General features: G+C 52.1%; 3 protein-coding genes across 9 annotated transcripts in view; 2 read left to right on the forward strand and 1 right to left on the reverse strand.

Annotated features, from left to right (window-relative positions):
* TOPAZ1 (testis and ovary specific TOPAZ 1) overlaps positions 1–1,407 on the reverse strand; it is a 66,872-nt gene extending 65,465 nt beyond the window's left edge. For 4 of the 6 annotated variants that reach the window (XM_060204845.1, XM_060204847.1, XM_060204846.1 and 1 more), the window contains exon 1: positions 1,032–1,407. In XM_060204845.1, coding sequence (XP_060060828.1) covers positions 1,032–1,395 — 364 coding nt within the window. In that variant the 5' untranslated portion in view covers positions 1,396–1,407. The remainder of the gene's footprint in view (positions 1–1,031) is intronic. The other 2 variants (XM_060204848.1, XM_060204849.1) reach the window with 1 other exon arrangement.
* The window catches only part of ZNF445 (zinc finger protein 445), a 286,584-nt gene that overhangs the window by 144,489 nt on the left and 120,073 nt on the right, over positions 1–22,022 (forward strand). The window lies entirely within an intron of this gene.
* Positions 308–1,002, forward strand: LOC132541786 (fibrous sheath CABYR-binding protein-like; the record flags this gene model as incomplete). The annotated part of the gene is made up of 2 exons (XM_060202482.1): positions 308–320; positions 599–1,002. Coding segments are annotated over exons 1-2 (417 nt in total), but the record flags the coding sequence as incomplete, so codon positions are not given.

Genomic DNA, 22,022 nt, shown 5'->3' on the forward strand with positions numbered 1-22,022 from the left:
TCTCACACTGGGGAAGGAAAAGGGAAACAACACAACTCGAAATTCATTACCGTGAGGAGATCCATTTTTATTTGCCTAAACAGCTGGGCGAAGCATGCACTTTTAAAATCATCTTTATTTACTTACTGGATAGAGACAGAAATCGAGAGGGAATGGGCAGACAGAGACACCCGCAGCCCTGCTTCACTCGCGAAGCTTTCCCTCTGCAGGTGGGGGCCGGGGGCTGGAACCCAGGTTCTTGCGCACCGTTGGGCAGACACTAACAGCCGGGTAACCACTGGCCTAGCCAGCCCTCAGGGGAACCCGGATGGACCTGCACCGTAAGGAACTGGTGTGGCGGGAGCCCTGAGGGGCTGTGCTGACTGAGGGGCTTTTGTCTCCCTTGGGGTCCCGGCAGGGCGGCGAAGCTCCGGGAGGGCCACTGAGGGGAGGCGACCCTTGCCCGCCAGATGAGCCCCCAGGCTGCAGACGTCACCGCCAGACGCCTCACACCCTCCCCGACAAAGGCCGCGTTAGCCTGTCTCCCGTTCCCTCTGAGACCCTGGTTTTGTCTCCTCGCCCGCCACGTGAGGGGCCGCGACTTCCTGCTAAACGCCAGGCCGGGGCGCCGGAGCAGCCGTGCTGAGGGGGCCACCCAGGGCTGAGGGGGCTGAGGAGACGCCCCCGGCCGAGGAGACCCCGGCTGAGGAGACGCCCCCGGCTGAGGAGGCCCCGGCTGAGGAGACGCCCCCGGCTGAGGAGACCCCGGCTGAGGAGACGCCCCCGGCTGAGGAGACCCCGGCTGAGGAGACCCCCCCAGCTGAGGAGACGCCCCCGGCTGAGGAGACCCCGGCTGAGGAGACGCCCCCGGCTGAGGAGACCCCGGCTGAGGAGACCCCCCCAGCTGAGGAGACGCCCCCGGCTGAGGAGACCCCGGCTGAGGAGACGCCCCCGGCTGAGGAGACCCCGGCTGAGGAGACGCCCCCGGCTGAGGAGACCCCGGCTGAGGAGACCCCGGCCGAGGAGGACGCGCGGGGGCCCCGGCGTCTTACTGTGTCGTCCGGGCTGCAAGCAGGGAGGCTCCGCGGCGGGCAGGTCCTGAGGGCGCGCCCGGCCCCCGGGCTCCTGCCGCCGCCTGGGGGGCGCCTTCCCCGGCTTCCCGGGCCCCGACGCCTCGCCCCGCCGGACAGTCGGCGCGTCCTCTCGGCCGGGCTCCCGGGCCACCATCTTCCGCTTCGGGCCGCCCTCCGCGCGCGCGCCCGCCTCAGCGCCACACGCCCCGGCCGGCCCCGGCCGCCGGCCTCGCTTCCGTGGGCCGCGCGCGTCGCCCTCGCCCTCACGCCCCAGGCCGCTCACGGAGCTGCGAGGCAGCGGAGGCCGCCGCATCCGCCTGCCCGGGCACCGGCAGCCCGGCATCCGCAGCAGCCCCGCCCCTGCGCCGCCGGAAGCGGAAGTGGGGCCTTGGGCGGGGCGCTGGGCGGGGCGCCGGTGGGCGGGGCGCTGGGCGGGGCGCTGGGCGGGGCGCCGGTGGGCGGGGCGCTGGGCGGGGCGCCACTGGGCGGGGCGCCACTGGGCGGGGCGCCGGTGGGCGGGGCGCTGGGCGGGGCGCTGGGCGGGGCGCCACTGGGCGGGGCGCCGGTGGGCGGGGCGCTGGGCGGGGCGCCACTGGGCGGGGCGCTGGGCGGGGCGCCGGTGGGCGGGGCGCTGGGCGGGGCGCTGGGCGGGGCGCCACTGGGCGGGGCGCTGGGCGGGGCGCCGGTGGGCGGGGCGCTGGGCGGGGCGCCGGTGGGCGGGGCGCTGGGCGGGGCGCTGGGCGGGGCGGCGAGAGCTGCGGGCCACGCCCACCACGAGTTGTGGCGCCTCTGCGGGTCCCTGAGGCTCTGGCCCTGCGCTCTCAGAGGAGCCGCCTGCTGCCATGTGCTGCCATGTGCTGCCATGTGCTGCCATGTGCTGCCATGTGCTGCCATGTGCTGCCATGTGCTGCCATGTGCTGCCATCCCTGGGGTCCAGGGCTTTCCAACTCGGGAGACTCCAGGGGAAAATGTCCCCCCCACGACACCTGGGCGTCCTCGCCCACCCCAAATGACATCTGGGTGTCCTCGCCCCCCCACCCCCCCCACGACACCTGGGCGTCCTCGCCCCCCCAAATGACACCTGGGTGTCCTCGCCCCCCCACATGACACCTGGGTGTCCTCGCCCCCCCCTGACATGACACCTGGGTGTCCTCGCCCCCCCCCCACGACACCTGGGCGCCTCGCCCCCCCCACATGACACCTGGGTGTCCTCGCCCCCCCCACATGACACCCGGGCGTCCTCGTCCCCTCCCCCACACCTGGCTGTCCTCACATTCCTGACACAGCTGCCTATATAATCTAAATCACCTCATATACTGGTACCCGCAGAGGTGAGTTTCTGTTTCCTCACAGCTTGCTCCTCTTAGGATGGTGACTGCACCACACCCAACTATTGTCTAAACAGGAAACCATCAGATTCAAAGTAAAAGCAGCCAGGAAGAGAAGAGTGAATATAGGATGATCCATCCCACTTATAGAAGTTGAAAAATAAGGACAGAAGGGAAAACACAAAACAGAACTTGGACTGGGTCTGGTGTATTGAATTTCATTCTTCTAGGTTGTAAAATGGGGGAGTAGCAGTGGCTTCCTCAACTTGAGAGACAGTAAAGGAGTTTCTCCTTAGCTGCTGGCACTGCCCAGGCTCTTGACCTGCTTGCTTCATGAAGAAGCACACATCCCTGGAGCTTCAGCTGCCCTTAATTCCCCCTCCAAGGTGGGAGTCAGAAAAGCCATACTATGGGTATGTTGGCAAAAGCCTATCTGATACTTGGGGAGACAGGTTGTCACATTGTGACGCTTTTGGATTGGTCCTAAATCTGTTTGTGTGCCTGTGATTCGTGGGTGTACATCTGCAAACAGAAGGGTCACTCTTGACCCAGATCATCCTTGGTCTGTCAGAGTCTGTGAATCTTTGCATCAGGTTGTCTAATGTCCATCGTGAAGTTTCAATATGATAGGTTAGCATCCAGATGGAATCTGTCTCAAGACAAGATAGGGGACTGAAGATACTAAACTTGTTATGCAAATGCAAAAAGACTTGCATGCCTGCGGTACCAGGGTTCCAGGTTCAATCCCCAGCATCCTCTTAAGCCAGACTTTCCAGTGCTTTGGGAAAAAAAAAAAAAAGGAATGTCAAATACATTTCATGGAACACTCCACTAATTTGTAATTTCAGAAGAAATGGCACGCTCTCTTCCTTTTCTAAATAGAGGGAGTCCCAGCTTTCAACTTCACGGAGACTTACCGATGAAGAAATCATGCCTGAATCTGCACAGTTGATGTGTGACACAACAGAATGTTAAGTGCCGCGCAACTCTGGAGGAACACGTCAATTCAAAATAGTCCCCACTACGACGCAGTGCAGAGGAAGACTTATTAGTGAGATGATTCAGAGCAAGCTAAGGATTTTTCTTCCTCTTCTTTTCTTGTAATTGCCACTAGGGTTTTTGCTGAGGCTTGGTGCCAGCACTACAAATCCACCACTCCTGGCGGCCATTCCCCCTCCCCTTTAAAAATCTTTTTCTTCTTTCCTTTTCATTGATAGGACAGAGAGAAATTGAGAGGGGAGAAAGAGATCTGCAGACTTACTTTAGCCCTCTGGAGCGCCCCCCCCCTGTAGGTGGAGAGAGGGGGCTTGGACCCTGGTTCTTGCACATCAGGTAATGTGAGTGCTCGACTGGTGAGCGAGCCACCACCCAGCTCCCCGTAAGCTGAGGGTTTTACACCACAGGGAATATAAATTTCCACTCCGTGCCGATCACAACATTCTGAAGAGTTAGTCTCTCAGTTCTGGTTGGTTATCTGCACAGCAAAGAAACACACGGTTCTGTAAGCAGAGGCTATAGGAGACAGCTAGTCAAACAGACCTCTACATCTTCAGAAGAACGCTGTCTACTGGTGGGATAGAGCTGAGGCGTACAGAGCCTTTCATCTATCCTCTGGACTGTTTTTGTAGACGTGAAGGCCAAGCTGAGTAGCTTACTTCTGTCTCCTTCTGGCAGAAACTTGCAACACGCTGAAAGGGCTGCTGGTCTTGGTACCGCACCAGTGTCTGGAGTCACTAGTCTAGCCGCTTCCTGGCACAACACCTAAGCTAAACAGCAGGCAACAGGCTTTTCCTTCAAACCGCAAGCAGTTTACATAGTATTTACTTAAGTCAATAGAAAACCTATGCAGAGAATTTACAGGATATCTGCTTGTAAGTATCCCCCAGTAAAAGAGAAACCAGTTTAAGAATAGCAGAATTCAGAAAACGTTATTTCAGGTGAAGTGTTCAGAGTAAGTCTTCAAGATATGCCATCGTGGCATGTGAATTGTCTTGAGGTGTGTTGTTTTCGCCGGGCTGGCTTCACGGGCGGGTAACAGACGACCAGGGACTCATGGTTGAGCTGTAGGCAGTATCTCTTTATTCATGCAGGACGCAGCACAATCTAAGACGAGCTAAGCTAAACTAAAGGTACCGTAAAACTCACAACACCGTCTTTATATATACTTGCCAAGTAGGGTGGAAACAGGATGTGACATAGAGAGGGTGAAGAGAAAAGTGACTGGTGAAAATCAGAGTGTGACAAGGAGAGGATCAGGGTGTGACAAGGAGAGGGGGTGGAGCAGGCGAGAATTCTATCACTGAACCACTAATACCCTGGAGGGAGGGTGGTGCTTGTTAACAGCGGTTATGTAAATAGAATGAAGTGGTTATGTAAATAGAATAGTATTAAGCAGGGGGGATTTAAACCAAATGAAACAGAAGGGGTCTCATGCATACCAACAGAGGTGAAATCAGCTGACAGGCTCAGGAGAAGCTCACCCCTCCCCATAATCACTTAGACAAATGTCCCCATAGGACCTTGCCCTCAATGTCAATCAATAACGGTAGAGAATGTCCTATCCTCCGAAGGGAGGCTGGACAACATACTCTATGCTCCAGCTGAGGAAGATGGGTCCTATAATTGGGGCAGCCTGAAACTGAATTTAAGAGCAGGAAACTGGACTTTGTCAGACATAATTTATTCTGAGCTGAAGACAGCTAAGCGGTTCAGCACAGGAATCACCTGTCTGTCCGACTGGCTTAGAGACAGGACGCACGGCCCCCACTGGAGAGGACTCTGGACGGCACTGTGGGAATCTAGAAGCCTGACTCCACTAACTCTCTCCCATCTAGTTATTTACCTTGGATTTTTACACCTCTTCAAACTGAAGCTCGCTTTCATTTGTTGTGTCATTCCCACACAAAGTTCTTTGTGTCCTGTGGACCACACTACCTAACTTGGAGTTTGGTTGTTTTGTTTTTTTGCCTCCAGGGTTATTGCTGGGGCTCAGTGCCTGAACTATGAATCCACTGCTCCTGGAGACTATTTTCCCCATTTTGTTGCCATTGCTGTTGTTGGATAGGACAGAGAGAAATTGAGAGGGGAGGGGAAGACAGAGAGGGGGAGAGAAAGACAGACATGGGCAGATGTGCCTCACCGCTTATGAAGGGACTCCTCTGCAGGTGGGAGGGGCTCGAAGAGGAATCCTTGTGCCAGTCCTTGCGCTTTGCGCCATGTACGTTTAACCTGCTGCGCTCCTTCCCGACCCCCCTGAGTTAGAGTTCTAAGTCACCATCCTTCGAGATTTCTCCGGATAAGGTGCCTGCACATACTATAAAGTGTTTCTCATGTTCATCTTTGTTAAAAGCACAGCCGAGAAGTTCAGAGGGTTAGAGGTTAAGTTTGCAGTCACTCAGGGTGAAGATGGAAGGAGTGAAGGAAGTCAAAGACCTCTTTCTCTTTCTACCACAGTCTCGGGAAACAGAACTTTGCCACCTTGAAGTAAGTGTTTAGGTGAGGCAAGCATAGATGTAGTGTCCTCTCAGAACACAGGCACCCTCTTTTTTTTTCTCTCCAGGGTTATTTCTGGGGCTCGGTGCCTGCACCATGAATCCACTGCTCCTGGAGGCCATTCCCCCCCCCCTTTTTGTTGCCCTTGTTGTTGTAGCCTTGTTGTGGTTATTATTGTTATTGTTGATGTCGCACATTGTTGGACAGGACAGAGAGAAATGGAGAGAGGAGGGGAAGACATAGAGGGGGAGAGAAAGATAGACGCCTGCAGACCTGCTTCACCACCCCTGAAGTGACTCCCCTGCAGCTGGGGAGCCGGGGGCTCGAACTGGGATGCTTACGCCTGTCCTTGCGCTTTGTGCCACGTGCACTTAACCCTCTGTGCCACCGCCCGACCCCCAGGCACCCTCTTTGTATAAGTGCTGCCAACATTTTCCCCATGCTAGCTTCTGATTCAATATCAGATTGTAAACCCGCCCGGAAATACTGTGCAACTTATGTTCGGCAAATACCACCATATTGTTAATCTTAAGATGTTTTTCTTAAGTATCTTATTTTAACTGTGGGAGAAAAATCATGAAATTGAATCCAGAAAAGATTAGTTTGCTTAGCTTCGAGTCACCCGTGGGGAGTAGAAGGTTCCTTTCCTTTGTGAAGTCGTCTGCAGGGGCGTGCATTGCCCCACGGCCTCCGAGACCACATGCTTTTAATAGTGTCAAGTTTTTCCTCTTGAAAACAGTCCACCTGTTCCAATTCCATGCAGCTGGGAACAGGGCGGGAGGCGGACTAGGGGATGAAAGTCACCCAACTGTCTCCATCTTGTCAAGAGCCCTGGCGGGTTACTACAGGGGGCCAGGGCACAGGGTTTGGGTGGTGGGTGTGCCGTGGCACTGTATACTTATGTTTGCCACCAGGACTGTTGCCGGGCTCAGGGCAGCCACTCCCAGTGGCCATTCTCCCCGTTTTCTTTTCTTTTTTTCTTCTATTTTATTTGATAGGACAGAGAAGTTGAGAGAGGGTGGGTAGATAGAGGGAGAGAAAAGTAGACACCTGCAGACCTGCTTCACCACTTGTGAATGGGCCCCTGCAGGTGGGCAGTTGGGGCTTGAACCCAGGTCCTTGTGCATGGACACCTGGTCTTACAGTCAATCCTTATGCCGCTATTAATCACAAATAAGAAATGGCGAGATACAAATGAAGAATGCAAATAGGCAGTTAGGCAGCAGGATGGGATAATTACATGGGGGCTCAGTCACGTGGCCTCTCACCAGTCACCGAGGGGGGCTGAGTCATGTGGCCTCTCACCAGTCACTGAGGGGGACTCAGTCATGTGGCCTCTCACCAGTCACTGAGGGGGCTCAGTCATGTGGCCTCTCACCAGTCACTGAGGGGGCTCAGTCATGTGGCCTCTCACCAGTCACTGAGGGGGGCTCAGTCATGTGGCCTCTCACCAGTCACTGAGGGGGGCTCAGTCATGTGGCCTCTCACCAGTCACTGAGGGGGCTCAGTCATGTGGCCTCTCACCAGTCACTGAGGGGGCTCAGTCATGTGGCCTCTCACCAGTCACTGAGGGGGCTCAGTCATGTGGCCTCTCACCAGTCACTGAGGGGGGCTCAGTCATGTGGCCTCTCACCAGTCACTGAGGGGGCTCAGTCATGTGGCCTCTCACCAGTCACTGAGGGGGGCTCAGTCATGTGGCCTCTCACCAGTCACTGAGGGGGACTCAGTCATGTGGCCTCTCACCAGTCACTGAGGGGGCTCAGTCATGTGGCCTCTCATCAATCACTGAGGGGGCTCAGTCACGTGGGCTCTCATCAGTCTCTGAGGGGGCTCAGTCACATGGCCTCTCACCAGTCACTGAGGGGGGCTCAGTCACATGGCCTCTCATCAATCACTGAGGGGGGCTCAGTCATGTGGGCTCTTATCAGTCTCTGAGGGGGGCTCAGTCACATGGCCTCTCATCAATCACTGAGGGGGGCTCAGTCACGTGGGCTCTCATCAGTCACTGAGGGGGGCTCAGTCACGTGGCCTTTCATCAATCACTGAGGGGGCTCAGTCACGTGGCCTTTCATCAATCACTGAGGGGGCTCAGTCACGTGGCCTCTCATCAATCACTGAGGGGGCTCAGTCATGTGGCCTCTCACAAGTCACTGAGGGGGGCTTAGTCATGTGGCCTCTCACAAGTCACTGAGGGGGGCTTAGTCATGTGGCCTCTCACAAGTCACTGAGGGATACTCAGTAATGTGGCCTCTCATCAATCACTGAGGGGGCTCAGTCACGTGGGCTCTCATCAGTCACTGAGGGGGCTCAGTCACGTGGCCTCTCACCAGTCACTGAGGGGGCTCAGTCACGTGGGCTCTCACCAGTCACTGAGGGGGCTCAGTCACGTGGGCTCTCATCAGTCACTGAGGGGGCTCAGTCACGTGGCCTCTCATCAATCACTGAGGGGGGCTCAGTCATGTGGGCTCTCATCAGTCACTGAGGGGGCTCAGTCATGTGGCCTCTCATCAGTCACTGAGGGGGGCTCAGTCATGTGGCTTCTCACCAGTCATTGAGGTGGGCTCAATCACGTGGCCTCTCATCAATCACTGAGGGGGCTCAGTCATGTGGGCTCTCATCAGGCACTGAGGGGGGCTCAGTCACATGGCCTCTCACCAGTCACTGAGGGGGGCTCAGTCACGTAGCCTCTCAGTCACTGGGGGGGCTCAGTCAAGTGGTCTCTCATAAGTCACTGAGGGGCGCTCAGTCACGTGGCCTCTCACCAGTCACTGAGGGGGGGCTCAGTCACGTGACCTCTCTCATCAGCTTACGGGGGGGTTCAGTCACTTGGCCTCTCACCAGTCACTGAGGGGGGCTCAGTCACGTGACCTCATCAGTCACTTAGGCTTTTTCAAAGAGGACGCTCAGGGTGGGTCTGGCTTAGAACCTTATCTGACTGTAGTTCTGATCTGTGTCCTGTGGTAGACAGTGTTGTGGAGATACTGACTTTTGATGATGCCTGGGCCACTGAAAGGTGCCCCTCAGGCTCGTCCACTGCAGCCAGACATCCATGCCAGACACACTGTGGCTGTGGCGCCAAAAACCCTGTTCTGTCTTTTCTAGTTGTGCGTGTTTTTAGGGAAATGCCTCTTCAAATCCCTTTCCCAGTTTTCTGATTGCGTTTTTAAAAATTGGGGCGATGTTGCATCCTAACAGGAAGTTCAGGTGCGCAGCATTGACAGTTAAGTGTATAAGTTAATTAGCTCACCACAGAAAGCCCAGCCGCAGCCTTCACCCATCTGTCCCGATTTACCCACCCCCCCCTCAGACCTTTGATGTTTAGCTGTTGGTGTTGCTTGATTTGCTGTCTTAACAGGTTCTCAGATGACGATGTTCTGAGAATCACTTTGAGGCTCACTGAACTGGATTATAATAATGCACATGTCAGCTGATTGAACACTAGCCTTGCTTGTGATATAAAAAGTGGTAAGTCTGTGGCCACCCCCCGGACACGCCTGGTCTCCTCTGATCTTGGAAGATAAGCAGGGTCGGGCCTAGGTGGGAGACTGCCTGGGGGTGCTGGGTGCTTAAAAAAGGGAAAAAATATGAAAACACAGACAAAGCCAAAACAAAACAACCAACAATAACAAAAAACATGCCAACAACTACGTATTTTGAGAAGTAAGGCTCTTCCTTTTACACACACACACACACACACACACACACACACACACACACACGCTCCTGTCTGTCAGGCCTCTAATAGTCTTATTTCATGTGATCCATTTAAGCAGAAATTTAACAATCCCAGCTGACTCATAGTGGAGGGAAAAGACCTATGTCTGGGGTGAGAGTGTTTTGCAGGGAGATGAGAAACTAGACTCGTGTCAGCAACTAAATGTAAACCCTTATATTCCCCAATATAAAAAACTTGGGGAGAAAAGCCCTCAAGCCCTCAGTTAAGTCTCTGCCCACTGGAGGCCCCCGAGTCAGAGCAGCCAAGGAATATCCTGCTAAGTCTGCCCACTGGAGGCCCCCCGAGTCAGAGCAGCCAAGGAAGATCCTGCTCTTCCCGCCATGCTCCAACTCCTTGCTCTTTAAGCTCATGAACCTTCTAGTTGTGTCACTCAGGGGAAGGACTCAATTACTCAGTGTAATAAGTCCAGAATGAACACACTAGACACTTATGAGCAGAACAGGACCTTAGGCACCACCGAGTCTGTTTCACTGCCGAGAGACACAAGAGGCCAAGTCCTGTACAAGTGCTGTGAATCAATCATTTCCTAAGTCCTTCCGCCTGCTTCCCAGGACCATTCTTCAGGAACCAAGAGCCTCTGGCCAGAGAGAGGTTGCAAGTGCAAACTGCAGGCTGCTCCCACCTGTGACTGACTGCCCATGCAGCCCACACGGATCTACACGCAGCCCACACAGACCTACACGCAGCCCACACGGACCTACACGCAGCCCACACGGACCTACACGCAGCCCACACGGACCTACACGCAGCCCACACGGACCTACACGCAACCCACACGGACCTACACGCAGCCCACATGGACCTACACGCAGCCCACACGGACCTACACGCTGCCCACACGGACCTACACGCAGCCCACATGGACCTACACGCAGCCCACACGGACCTACACGCTGCCCACACGGACCTACACGCTGCCCACACGGACCTACACGCTGCCCACACGGACCTACACGCAGCCCACATGGACCTACACACAGCCCACAGGGACCTACACGCTGCCCACACAGACCTACACGCAGCCCACACGGACCTACACTGCGTTCCTGTACAGGACCCTCTATTCATCCAGTCAAACTAGAGCATTTGTTGCAGTTGATCTTGTTGTTTGTGGAGATCTCTATTTTTCTTTTAGAATTAAAATTAATTTATTAAATATCTTTTATTGTCACCAGGGTTATTACTAGGACTTGGGGTTGGTACCATGAATCCATGGCTCCCAGAAGCCATTTTATCAATTTTTTATTAGCTAGGATAGAGAGAAATTGAGAGGGGAGTGAGAGGTAGAGAGGGAGAGAAAAAGACACCTACAGACCTGCTTCACCACTTGTGAAGCTCCCCCCCCCCCATGCAGGTGGGGAGCCTGGGGCTTGAAGCTGGGTCTTTGTACATGCTAACGTTGTGTTCAACCAGGTGTGCCCTGTCTGGCCTTTAATTTTGGATAGAGACAGATTGAGGGGCAAGGGAGAGGTGGAGGAGAATAACGAGACACCTGCAGCCCTATTTCACCCCTTGCAAAGCTGCCCCCCTGCAGGTGGGGGCTGGGGACTTGAAAACGTCCTCATACATTATAATGTATACACCTTTCCAGGTGTGCCGCCACCTGCCCCCAGAAACCTGCATTCCACGATCCAGTATGGAATAACCTCAGAGAGGAGGGGCTATTAACCCTGCCCACAAAACCAACATGACAGTGGAACTCCTGGTGCAGGCTTTCTCAAGAGAAGTTCCACGTAGGCTTGTACATGTAGTGATGAGTTCCAGGTGTTATGTCTTCAGCCCCCTGTCCTGCTTTGTAGTTCCCTGTCTGTGCGTTTGATCTATGTCTGGGAAAGACAGTTCCTGGTGGGTTTTGGCTCACTTGCAGAGAACATTCAGCAGAGCCCTTTCTGTCTCAGGACTTTTCCCCAGGGTTTCGAAGTGGACACCTGGTTTTGTTCAGGGTGAGAGGGAAGCCAGAGAGAATTCAAAAAAATTTAGCTGGGGGATAATCCACTAGCTTGCCTACTCCCTCATTCCTGAAAAAGATGCCCCCACTCCCTCATTCCTGGCCCTGAAAGCCAAGATTCCTTGATGAATATCTCAGCTCCACAAGCTGTTCGTACTGATTCTGCAAGCTGAAGCTAAGGTATGTCAGTATAAAGGGATTGCTGACTTTCATTCCAGGCCAGAGTCCAGGGTGACAAGGCTCTCATCCAGGTGAGAATGCTGCGGCTTTCTCCTTCACCCATTCTTGGCTCCAGTCTCCTTGAATTTCAGCGTCTTTTCCCTAACAAGGGGAGAGGGAACTGAGAGACATGTGGTGTTGACAAGCCCGGGGGAAACCCTCAACCCCCAGGGGAGGGCAGCTGGTGGATGGTTTGGTTGCCTCCTACCTTCCCAGCAGACACCTGGGTGTTGTGCATTCTCTCTGGTATCCCTGAAGAGTTAGTTGAGGCCTCGTTCCTCTGGCAGTGACCTTGATGGCTGGCCGGTGGGAGGGCCCTTCTTCTCCTTCTCCTTCTTCTTCTTCCTCCTCCTCCTCCTTCTCCTTCCTCCTCCTCCTCCTCCTCCTCCTCCTCCTCCTCCTCCTCCTCCTCCTCCTCCTCCTCCTCCTTCTTCTTCTTCTTCTTCTAGCGTTCGCCCTTCTTCTGTAGCCAGTCAACAGCGTCAGGTTGAGCCTGATGTAGAGTTTCGAGACCTCCTTTGAATCTGGAGAGGTGGCAGTCGTTGACTATGTGGGTCATAGTCTGTCTGGAGCCGCAGAGGCAGTTCGGGTCGTCTCTGGCTCCCCAGCGATGGAACATAGCGGCGCACCGGCCATGGCCTGTTCGATAGCGATTGAGGAGGGCCCAATCAGAACGTGCCAGGTCAAAGCCGGGTTGACGCTCTCAGGGGTCTGTGATGAGGTGTTTGTTCTTTACCTCAGCTGACTGCCAACTCTGTTTCCAAGAGTCTGGAACAGAGAAGTCCAGTGTAGGCGTAGGGGACCAGATTGGGTGACGAGACGTCAAGCGTTGGACAGGGTGGGCGAAGATCTCCGCGTATATGGGCAGGTCCGGTCGAGCGTAGACGTGGGAAATGAACTTAGATGATGCAGCATCTCGACGAATATCTGGCGGGGCGATGTTGCTAAGAACTGGCAGCCATGGAACCGGGGTGGAACGGATGGTTCCAGAAATTATCCAATGCATCCCGGCCCTTCCTCACTTCCCCTTTCCTCATCCTCATCTTCCTCTCTCATCCTGGCCAGGTATCTAACTGTGCACACACTTGCCTTGTCTCTGTCCAACTGAAGATGATCTGATAGTTTAAATTTACAAGTGCAAAATATAACACCCCTTCCCTTCTATAGGTCTCTTGGCTCAATGGCTACTCCATACTTCTAGTTGTCTAGATGAACCATCTTAGGTTTATTCTGGGATTGAAATGAAATATCTACTTTTGGGGTCTCTCTCTCCTTCTCTGGTGGGTGGCCTCCAGGGGAAAGGTAACAGACTGGTTCTTTCTCGCTCACGACAGGGGTGACACGAAGTAAAAGACACCAGGGGACTCTTGTCTAGAATCTGAGTCCTAGAATCCCAGAATCCTAGAGTCCGCTTATTAGCAAAGTGGACATGAGTTCAATAGAAAAGCAATGAAATTAATTATTGTTGAAATATGACAGAAATTACAGGTTTCTTAACAGTCAGCATGCCCCTAAGGTAGGGGGTTGGTATGACAGGAATTGATGAGATACAAGACAGTTATTTTCCATAACACAAGCAACTTAATTATCCAAAGGTATTTGAGAGAAGCATAGGGGTTAAACCCGTAGGGTGAGACAGAGAGAAGATGGATATCAAAAGGCCATATAGTTTGGCATTTCTCTTGTCTGGGGTCTGAGGTGTGTGATGAAGTGTGTGATAAGGTGTGTTCTTCTGTGATCAGAAGGTGACTTTGAATAAGTGAATCTGTGGCCATGTGGCCTGCAGTTAATGGAGGGAAGTACTGGGGTTTCTGTGGGCCTGAGAGTCAAGAAGGAAAGAGCCAAGTCTGAGTTTCCCCCCTTATGCTCACCTCGGTTGAGAGAGACTTACCAAGAGGTTATCTTCTCAGACCTCCATCCAAAGACGGGGGTGGTTCTCCCTAAGCTCTATCAGGCTCACACATGTTCCCTACAATCTACAGGCTCCTGGCGGACGCCTACTTCTGCGTACCAGCATCCCGGAGCAATGGGCTCTGGTCACAGCCAACCTGCTCTCACCTTTACTGTCAGCACCTTGACAGACTTGGTTTCTAACCAATCAGTGTGTGCCGCGCCCAGTTTGAAACTGATAAAAGCTTTGAGCTGCGGGACAAGTGTGTGCAGGTCTGGTGGGAATCAGCCTGTAACCCATTACCGTAAAATAAACTTTAACTCTCAGCCCTCGGTGTGACCTCTGGTCTCGTTCTTTGGTTATTGTTGAGCTGTGTTACGGAATTACAGGAGCCTCTCTCACTGGGCTAACACCCTCTCTCGCTCCCATGCTTGCTAGGCCCCAAGCCACACTGGGGGTTGGGAAGACAGCCTGATGGTTATGCAAAAGACTTTCTTGCCTGAGGCTCCAAAGTTTAGGAGCCAGCAGGACGGAGAGAAATTGAATGGGAGTTTACTTAACAGCTGTTTCGTTCCTGTTCTGTGGGGACAAAGTTCAGCTAATCACTGATGGGGTAAGGAAAGGGGCATCTGAAGGTCAGTGCCTGGGCTTTTATGGGTAAGAGGTGTCCACAGATATCATATGGGCAAAGTAGGGTTTTTTTGGGGTGGTAATTTGTTGTTGGGAATCCAAAGGGTAGGTATGTGTTATAGGAGGGACCAAGCCAGGTATATGCAGTCCACTACTCAGAGATGAAGTCACACGCAGTAGCCCTGGAATCAGGGGAGAAAGAGGGAGATTTATTCAGAGTTGATCAAAGCAAGATCAGCAGGACAAAGTCTCTCACATCCATTCTGCCTGGGAGCCAAAGGCAAGGCGGTTCAGAGAGCCAGGGAATGAGGAGGGGAGGAGGCTTAGCGAGGAAGAGACAGGAATCTGTTTCTTCAGATGGTGATGAGACTTCGCTTCACTGATTTAAGATCAGGCACGAAGCCCACCCCAAAAAGAAACATTCTTGGAGCTTCCGGCTCTGCCTCCTCCGTGTCAGCTGTAGCTGGGACAGGGTTTTGTCTCCTCCCCAAAGCAAGCTCATTGTCCACTGACAGCTCCCCGTATGCAAGCAAAGCATTAGCACCTGTGGCAGGAGCTGAGCGTGAGCTAGAAGCTAACCGTGCCCGTGGCTCCAGTGAAAGCTGGCTGCAGGTAAAGACATTCACTTCACTGGAGCCTGGGGGAGCACACGCACATCTCCCATCACCGTGCTGGAGCCTGGGGGAGCACGCACATCGATCATCACCATGCTGGAGCCTGGGGGAGCACGCACATCTCCCATCACCGTGCTGGAGCCTGGGGGAGCACGCGCACATCCCCCATCACTGTGCTGGAGCCTGGGGGAGCACGCACATCGCACATCGCCCATTGCCCATCACCGTGCTGGAGCCTGGGGGAGCACGCACATCGCACATCGCACATCGCCCATCACCGTGCTGGAGCCTGGAGGAGCACGCACATCGCACATCACCGTGCTGGAGCCTGGAGGAGCACGCACATCGCACATCACCGTGCTGGAGCCTGGGGGAGCACGCACATCGCCCATCACCATGCTCAGGGATCCTGGCTGAGTTCCTGGTCCCCACTGACAGGAAGGAATTTCATGAGCAGTGAAGCAGTACTACAGGTTCAGTACTAAGCACAAGATCCGGCTCAATGCAGTGAACATGTAACCATAGTAACCAGATGAATGAAGAGGGTCACTGCTACTAACCCGGGAGAGACTTAAGCACATCCGTCTAGGCTGGCAGTAGCTGCTTCCCCAGCTTCCAGAGACCCTCGTCCATCTGGTTTCTGAGTCTCTATTTATGCTGACTTGCCTTCTGTGTTGAGGGTTACATCGCCATTGGCCAATCAGGTCTGGGTTGACATCTTAGTATTTATCCTACTTATACATATGTTTCTGTCTTATCACACTATGCAGGCACGCTATGGCTGCTATATAGTTACATCCTCACTACACTCAGGGATCCCAGTTCAAGCCCCTGGCTCCCCACCTGCAGGGGCGGGGGGGGGGGTCACTTCACAAGTGGTGGAGCAGGTGTGCAGGTGTCTATCTCCCCCTCTTCTCAATTTCTCTGGCCACCCAATTAAAAAAAAATTGAAAAAATGGCCACAGGACCAGTGAATTGGTAGTACAGGTACCGAGCCCCAGTAATAACCTTGGAGACAACAACAAAAGCAGTGAGCACAGGCAGAGAGAGATGACAATTTATATAAAAATCCTTTTTGTACCAAATGATAGTTGTATTCATGTTGCTTTGAAGAGAAGCCCTGACTGCCTCTGGCAGCAGAGGGGCAGGCATCCAGGAGGCTGTGGCCTGTAATCTTTACACACACTCCCAGCTGCCCGGCCCCTGTGCTCCCTGCGCTCGGTCCTCCCTCAGTCAGGAGACGCCTGCTCATCCTCTCATCAGCATCTCCAGGGGCACGAGGAGTTGAGCTTCAAACCGAAATCTGAGTTACTGACCCATTTCTGTCGCCCTTCCTAGTAAGAGAGTTGGGGAGGCTTTTGTTTGGTCCTACTGGGCTTATTCAGCTGCCCACGGGGGAGGGACTAACTTTGATTTAGTTCATTGCTCTCACCTGGCAGCCTCCTCCCACCCAGGTTCTAACTGCCCATGGCTTGAGCTCCAGTTCAGCATAGGTCAGAGCTGGACTCTGCAGGCAGTTCGTGGCTTCCTCAGAGATCTCTAGGCCAAGGGAGACATCTTTCTAAGAACTACCTGTTCCCTGATAGAGGAAAGAGGATTTGACCTTTGAGCAAGGTTTTGTGAAGGAATTTAGGTCAGAGATTTAGGTTTTGATATTGAATGCTATGGTTTTTATAAGCTTGACCACATGCCAGTATTTCTTCACAGTCCTGGACATGTACGCACAGCAGATTTCACCACTCTGGGGTCACTTCCTAGTGAGAAACAGACACCACAACACCGCCCATGCCTTACCCAGTGCACTCTCTCTAGATCAATAAATAGTCTTGCAAGTCTTGCTTCCAAAAGGTCAATGAGATTCATATCCACTGACTCCTTCCCCACACTGTCCTCTATCCCAGTTGACAGAACACTTTTCTACTCAAGTGAGAATTTCACATGAAGGCGAACAAGATTGGCTCTCTTTTTGCTACTCATCTATCCTCACCACCCACTTCCCTCTTTGAGGAAGAAGGAAAATCCTCACGTCAGAAGAAGAATCGGGCTGGGTGGGGCGCACCTGGTTCAGCACACACATCACAGTGCACAGGGACCCAGGTTCAAGCCCCTGGCCCCCACCTGCAGGGGGAAAACTTCCCGGGTGGTGACACAGGGCTGCAGGTGTCTCTCATCTCTCTCCCTCTGTATCTCCCCATCTCTTCAATTTCTCGGTTTTTGCCTCCAGGGTTACTGCTGGGCTTGGTGCCGACACTACGAATCCACTGCCCCTGGAGGCCATTTGCTTTTCCTTTTTTTTTTTTAAAAAAAATTATTATTGGATAGGACAGAAATTGAGAGAGGAATGAAGACAGGGGAGAGAAAGACAGCCACCTGCAGACCTGCTTCACTGCTTGTAAAGCACCCCCCCTGCAGGTGGGGAGCCGGGGGCTCAAACCGGGATCCTTACGCTTCGTGATCATGTGCGCCACTGCCTGGCAACCTCTCAATGTCCGTCTTTATCAAATAAAAATAAAAATAAATTTAAAGACTTAAATAAATAAATGGAAGGGAGAATCATTGCACAGAGAGTGAGATCATCACCAACAGAAAGGTAGAAGGCAGAAGCCAAGAGATGTTTGAAGTCCACATCACATCAGTGTTGCCTGCTTCTGACAGCTTTGTGGGTGCTGTAGCACAGTACTGTGCCTGCCTCTGAATGGAAACGGAGTTTGCTTTGCTCTTTCCCACTCCCTTGTGGATCATTTACTAGTCTTTTTAATAGACATCTTCCTGGCTCCTGACCACAAAATGCTTCACAAAAAGCCAAGTACACCAAACCACCCAGGTCACACTGTGAAGCCGAGAGAGAGAGGCCGCTGGACATGGTGAGTTCTGACTGAAATGAGGCAGAACTCAATCCTCTCCTGCCGCTCAGGGAACTTTTCGCACCCTTAGAAATTCCCAGCTTTCACCCACCCCTTCCCCAGCTGGGGTTGAAAGCCCTTGGCAGGGTGGCAGCTCCTTTCCAGGACGGGCAGGAAGTCTAACACTCTTGGACTCAGGCTTCCGACCGCCTCCCCCCAGACCTCTTCTCACAACAGCGACCATTTCTCCCCACCTCCCGCGCATCCCACCCACCCGCAGGCAGGAAGTCCAGGCCGGCTGGTTGGCTGGGCTCTTCCTATTTCAGACTCTCTTCTGATTAGTCACTTCAAGTCAGCTGAGAAGCAGGCTGCTTGCAGTGCTTGTCTTGATGCTGATTACAGAAGCCACAACTCCCACCTTCTGCAGCCCATAAAGAGCTTTGGTCCATACTCCCAGATGAAGAACATGGAAGCTTTGGCTGGGGTAGACAGCATAATGGTTATTCAGAGAGTCTCTCAGGTTCACGTCACTGCATCACCACAAGCCAGAGCTGAGCAGTGCTCTGGCGTAAAATAAATAAATAAATAAAACTAAATTTAAAAAGGAGCAGGGTGTTGGTGCACCTGGTTGAGTGCACATGTTATAATGTGCAAGGATGTGGGTTCAAGACCCTGGTCCCCACCTGCCTGGGGAAAGCTTTGCAAAGTGGTGAAGCAGGGCTGCAGGTGTGTCTCTCCCTCCGTCTCTGTCTCCTTCCCTCCATTTCTGGTGGTCTCTATCCAATAAACAAAGATAAAAAATAGGGAAGGCTCCAATGGAGGGCATGGGACACAAACTCTGGTGGTGGGAACTATATGGAATTATGCCCCTATTATCTTTCAATCCTGTTAATCATTATTAAATCACAACAAAACTTAAAATTAAATTAATAAAAATAACTTGATGCTCAGTGGATTCTGAGCCCATTTTTCACAGTTTAATTGAATTTCTTATTTTGAATAGACTGAGAAATTGAGAAGGAGAGGAGAGAGAGAGGAAGAGAAAGACACTGCAGCACTGCTTCATGGGTCTGAAGTTCCCCCCGCAGGTGGGGCCAAGCACATTTTCTGTGTTCTGCGGGGAGATGCTTTGAATCATACTTTCCAATTGTGCCATCTAGTGTTCACAGATGAAATCACTTTAATCTCCACTCATAAAGCAAACACCCGCTGATCACCACCTGGGTGCTGACTCAGGGACGCTACCAGCCTGTAGGTGCTTCCTGACTCCTGTCCTTCCTGGCCCCAGTGATGACCCTTTTTTTTTTTCTCTGTTCCCTTCTGCATTTATTCTATTTTTTCCTTCACAGAAGTTTTTATTTATTTATTGAATAGAGACAGCCAGAAACTGAGAGGGGAGGGGGGTGACAGAGAGGGAGAGAGACAGAGAGATACCTGCAGCCCTGCTTCACCACTCGCAAAGCTTTCCCCTTGCAGGTGGGGACTGGGGGCTTGAACCTGGGTCCTTGTGCGCTGTGACGTGTGTGCTCAGCCTGGTGCACCACCACCCAGCCCCTCCCTCTGCATCATCTTAAGTGACATTTTTGCGTTCAAGTTTTCTTGAAGCTTTCTTTAAACGGGTGAGTGTCTGCGTGCCTTTCTACCTTGCCTCACCCACTCTGTTGCTCCAGTGTGGTCTCGCTTACTGCAGCATGTTCTGTGGTGACCTGGTGCCTCAAAGAATCTGTTTTTTCCGTTGTTGACAGGTGGTTGGTTACCTCAGGTTTTGATGATCACAGGGTGATGGGATACTGGGCTTATAATAGCTGTGAACACACAACATAGTTGTGCTGATGTTTACTTGTACCTGGAGAATTCTGGGAGTTTCCAGCATAAGCTAGCTTAGCACTTTGTGGCCTAGGACTTGTGCGTTGCCATTCCGGCTGACAGCGGCATCTAGCCAATGCTTAGTTTACGTTCCCCTTGTGATGAATCTGGGCGTCTCGCCCCATTTAGTGCTCTCCCTATGTCTTCTTTGGTGCTGTGATTAAAAAAATTTTTTTTATTGGGGAATTAATGTTTTACATTCAACAGTAAATACAACAGTTTGTACATGCCTAACATTTCCCAGTTTTCCATACAACCTCTACTAGATCCTCTGTCATCCTTCTTGGACCTGTATTCTCCCCCCCCCCCAAGCCCACCCCAGAGTCTTTTACTTTGGTGCAATACGCCAATTCCATTTCAGGTTCTACTTGTGTTTTCTTTTCTGATCTTGTTTTTCAACTTCTGCCTGAGAGTGAGATCATCCCATATTCATCCTTCTGTTTCTGACTTATTTCACTCAACATGATTTTTTCAAGGTCCATCCAAGATCAGAAAATGGTGAGGTCCATTCCATTGTGTATATAGACCACAACTTGCTCAGCCACTCATCTGCTGTTGGACACCTGGGTTGCTTCCAGGTTTTGGCTATTACACATTGTGCTGCCAAGAACATATGTGTACACAGATCTTTTTGGATGGGTGTGTTGGGTTCCTTAGGATCTATCCCCAGGAGAGGAATTGCATGATCATAGGGTAGGTCCATTTCTAGCCTTCTGAGAGTTTTCCAGACTGTTCTCCACAGAGGTTGGACCAGTTTACATTCCCACCAGCAGTGCAGGAGGGTTCCTTTGACCCCACACCCTCTCCTGCATTTGTTGCTGCTATCTTTTCTGATGTATGACATTCTCACAGGAGTGAAGTGGTATCTCATTGTTGCCTTTTTTTTTCTTTCTTTTTTCCTCCAGGGTTATTGCTGGGTTTGGTTACTGCACCATGAATCCACCGCTCCTGGAGGCCATTTTCCCCCTTTTGTTGCCCTTGTTGTTGTAGCCTCGTTGTGGTTATTATTATTACTATTGTTGATGTTTGTTGTTGGATAGGACAGAGAGCAGTGGAGAGAGGAGGGGAAGACAGAGAGGGGGAGAGAAAGATAGACACCTGCAGACCTGTTTCACCACCTGTGAAGTGACTCCCCTGCAGGTGGGGAGCCGGGGGCTCGAACCAGGATCCTTATGCCGGGTCCTTGCGCTTTGCGCCACGTGTGCTTAACCCACTGCGCCACCGCTCGACTCCCCTCATTATTGTCTTTATTTGCATTTCTCTGACAATCAAAGACTTGGAGCATTTTTTCATGTGTTTCTCAGCCTTTTGGATCTCTTCTGTGGTGAATATTCTTTTTTTTCTTAATATTTATTTATGCGCTTCTGTTGCCCTTGTTGTTTTATTGTTGCAGTTACTATTGCTGTCATTGTTGTTGGATAGGACAGAGAGAAATGGAGAGAGGAGGGGAAGACAGAGAGGGGGAGAGAAAGATAGACACCTGCAGACCTGCTTCACCACCTGTGAAGCGACTCCCCTGCAGGTGGGGACCCGGGGGCTTGAACTGGGATCCTTCTACTGGTCCTTGTGCTTTGCGCCATGTGCGCTTAACCCACTGCGCTACCACCCAACTCCCTGTGGTGAATATTCTGTCCATGTCCTCTCCCCAATTTTGTATGGGGTTATTTGTTTTCTTGTTGTGGAATTTGGCAAGCTCTTTATATATTTTGGTTATTAAACTCTTATCTGATGTATGGCATGTAAAGATCTTCTCCCATTCTATGAGGGGTCTCTTGGTTTGGGTAGTGGTTTCTTTTGCTGTGAAGAAGCTTTTTAATTTGATGTAGTCCCATAGGTTTATACCTGCCTTAGTCTTCTTTGTAATTGGATTTGTTTCATTGAAGATGTCTTTAAAATTTATATGGCAAAGAGTTCTGCCAATATTTTCCTCTAAGTATTTGGTAGTTTGTGGTCTAACTTCCAAGTCCTTGATCCACTTGGAATTTACTTTTGTATTTGGTGAAATACAGTGATTCAGTTTCATTTTTCTGTGTGTTTCAACCCATTTATTTCCAACACCATTTGTTGAAGAGACTGTGCTTTTCCCATTTAATAGTCTGGGCCCCTTTGTCAAAGATTAGATGTCCATAGGTGTGGGGGCTCACTTCTGGGCTCTCAGTTCTATTCCACTGGTCAGTGTGTCTGTTCATGTTCCAGTACCAAGCAGTTTTGATGACAATAGCCCTAGAATACAGTTTGAGATCTGGGGGTGTGATGCCTCCAGTCCTGTTCTTTCTTCTTAAGATTGTTTTGGCAATTCTAGGTCTTTTCTGGTTCCAGATAAACATTTGTAGCATTTGTTCTATTCTCCTATAAAATGTGCCTGGGATCTTGATGGGATAGCATTAAATTTGTAGATGGCTC

The sequence above is a fragment of the Erinaceus europaeus genome, chromosome 12, assembly GCF_950295315.1.
Source record: "Erinaceus europaeus chromosome 12, mEriEur2.1, whole genome shotgun sequence".
Lineage (NCBI taxonomy): Eukaryota > Metazoa > Chordata > Mammalia > Eulipotyphla > Erinaceidae > Erinaceus > Erinaceus europaeus.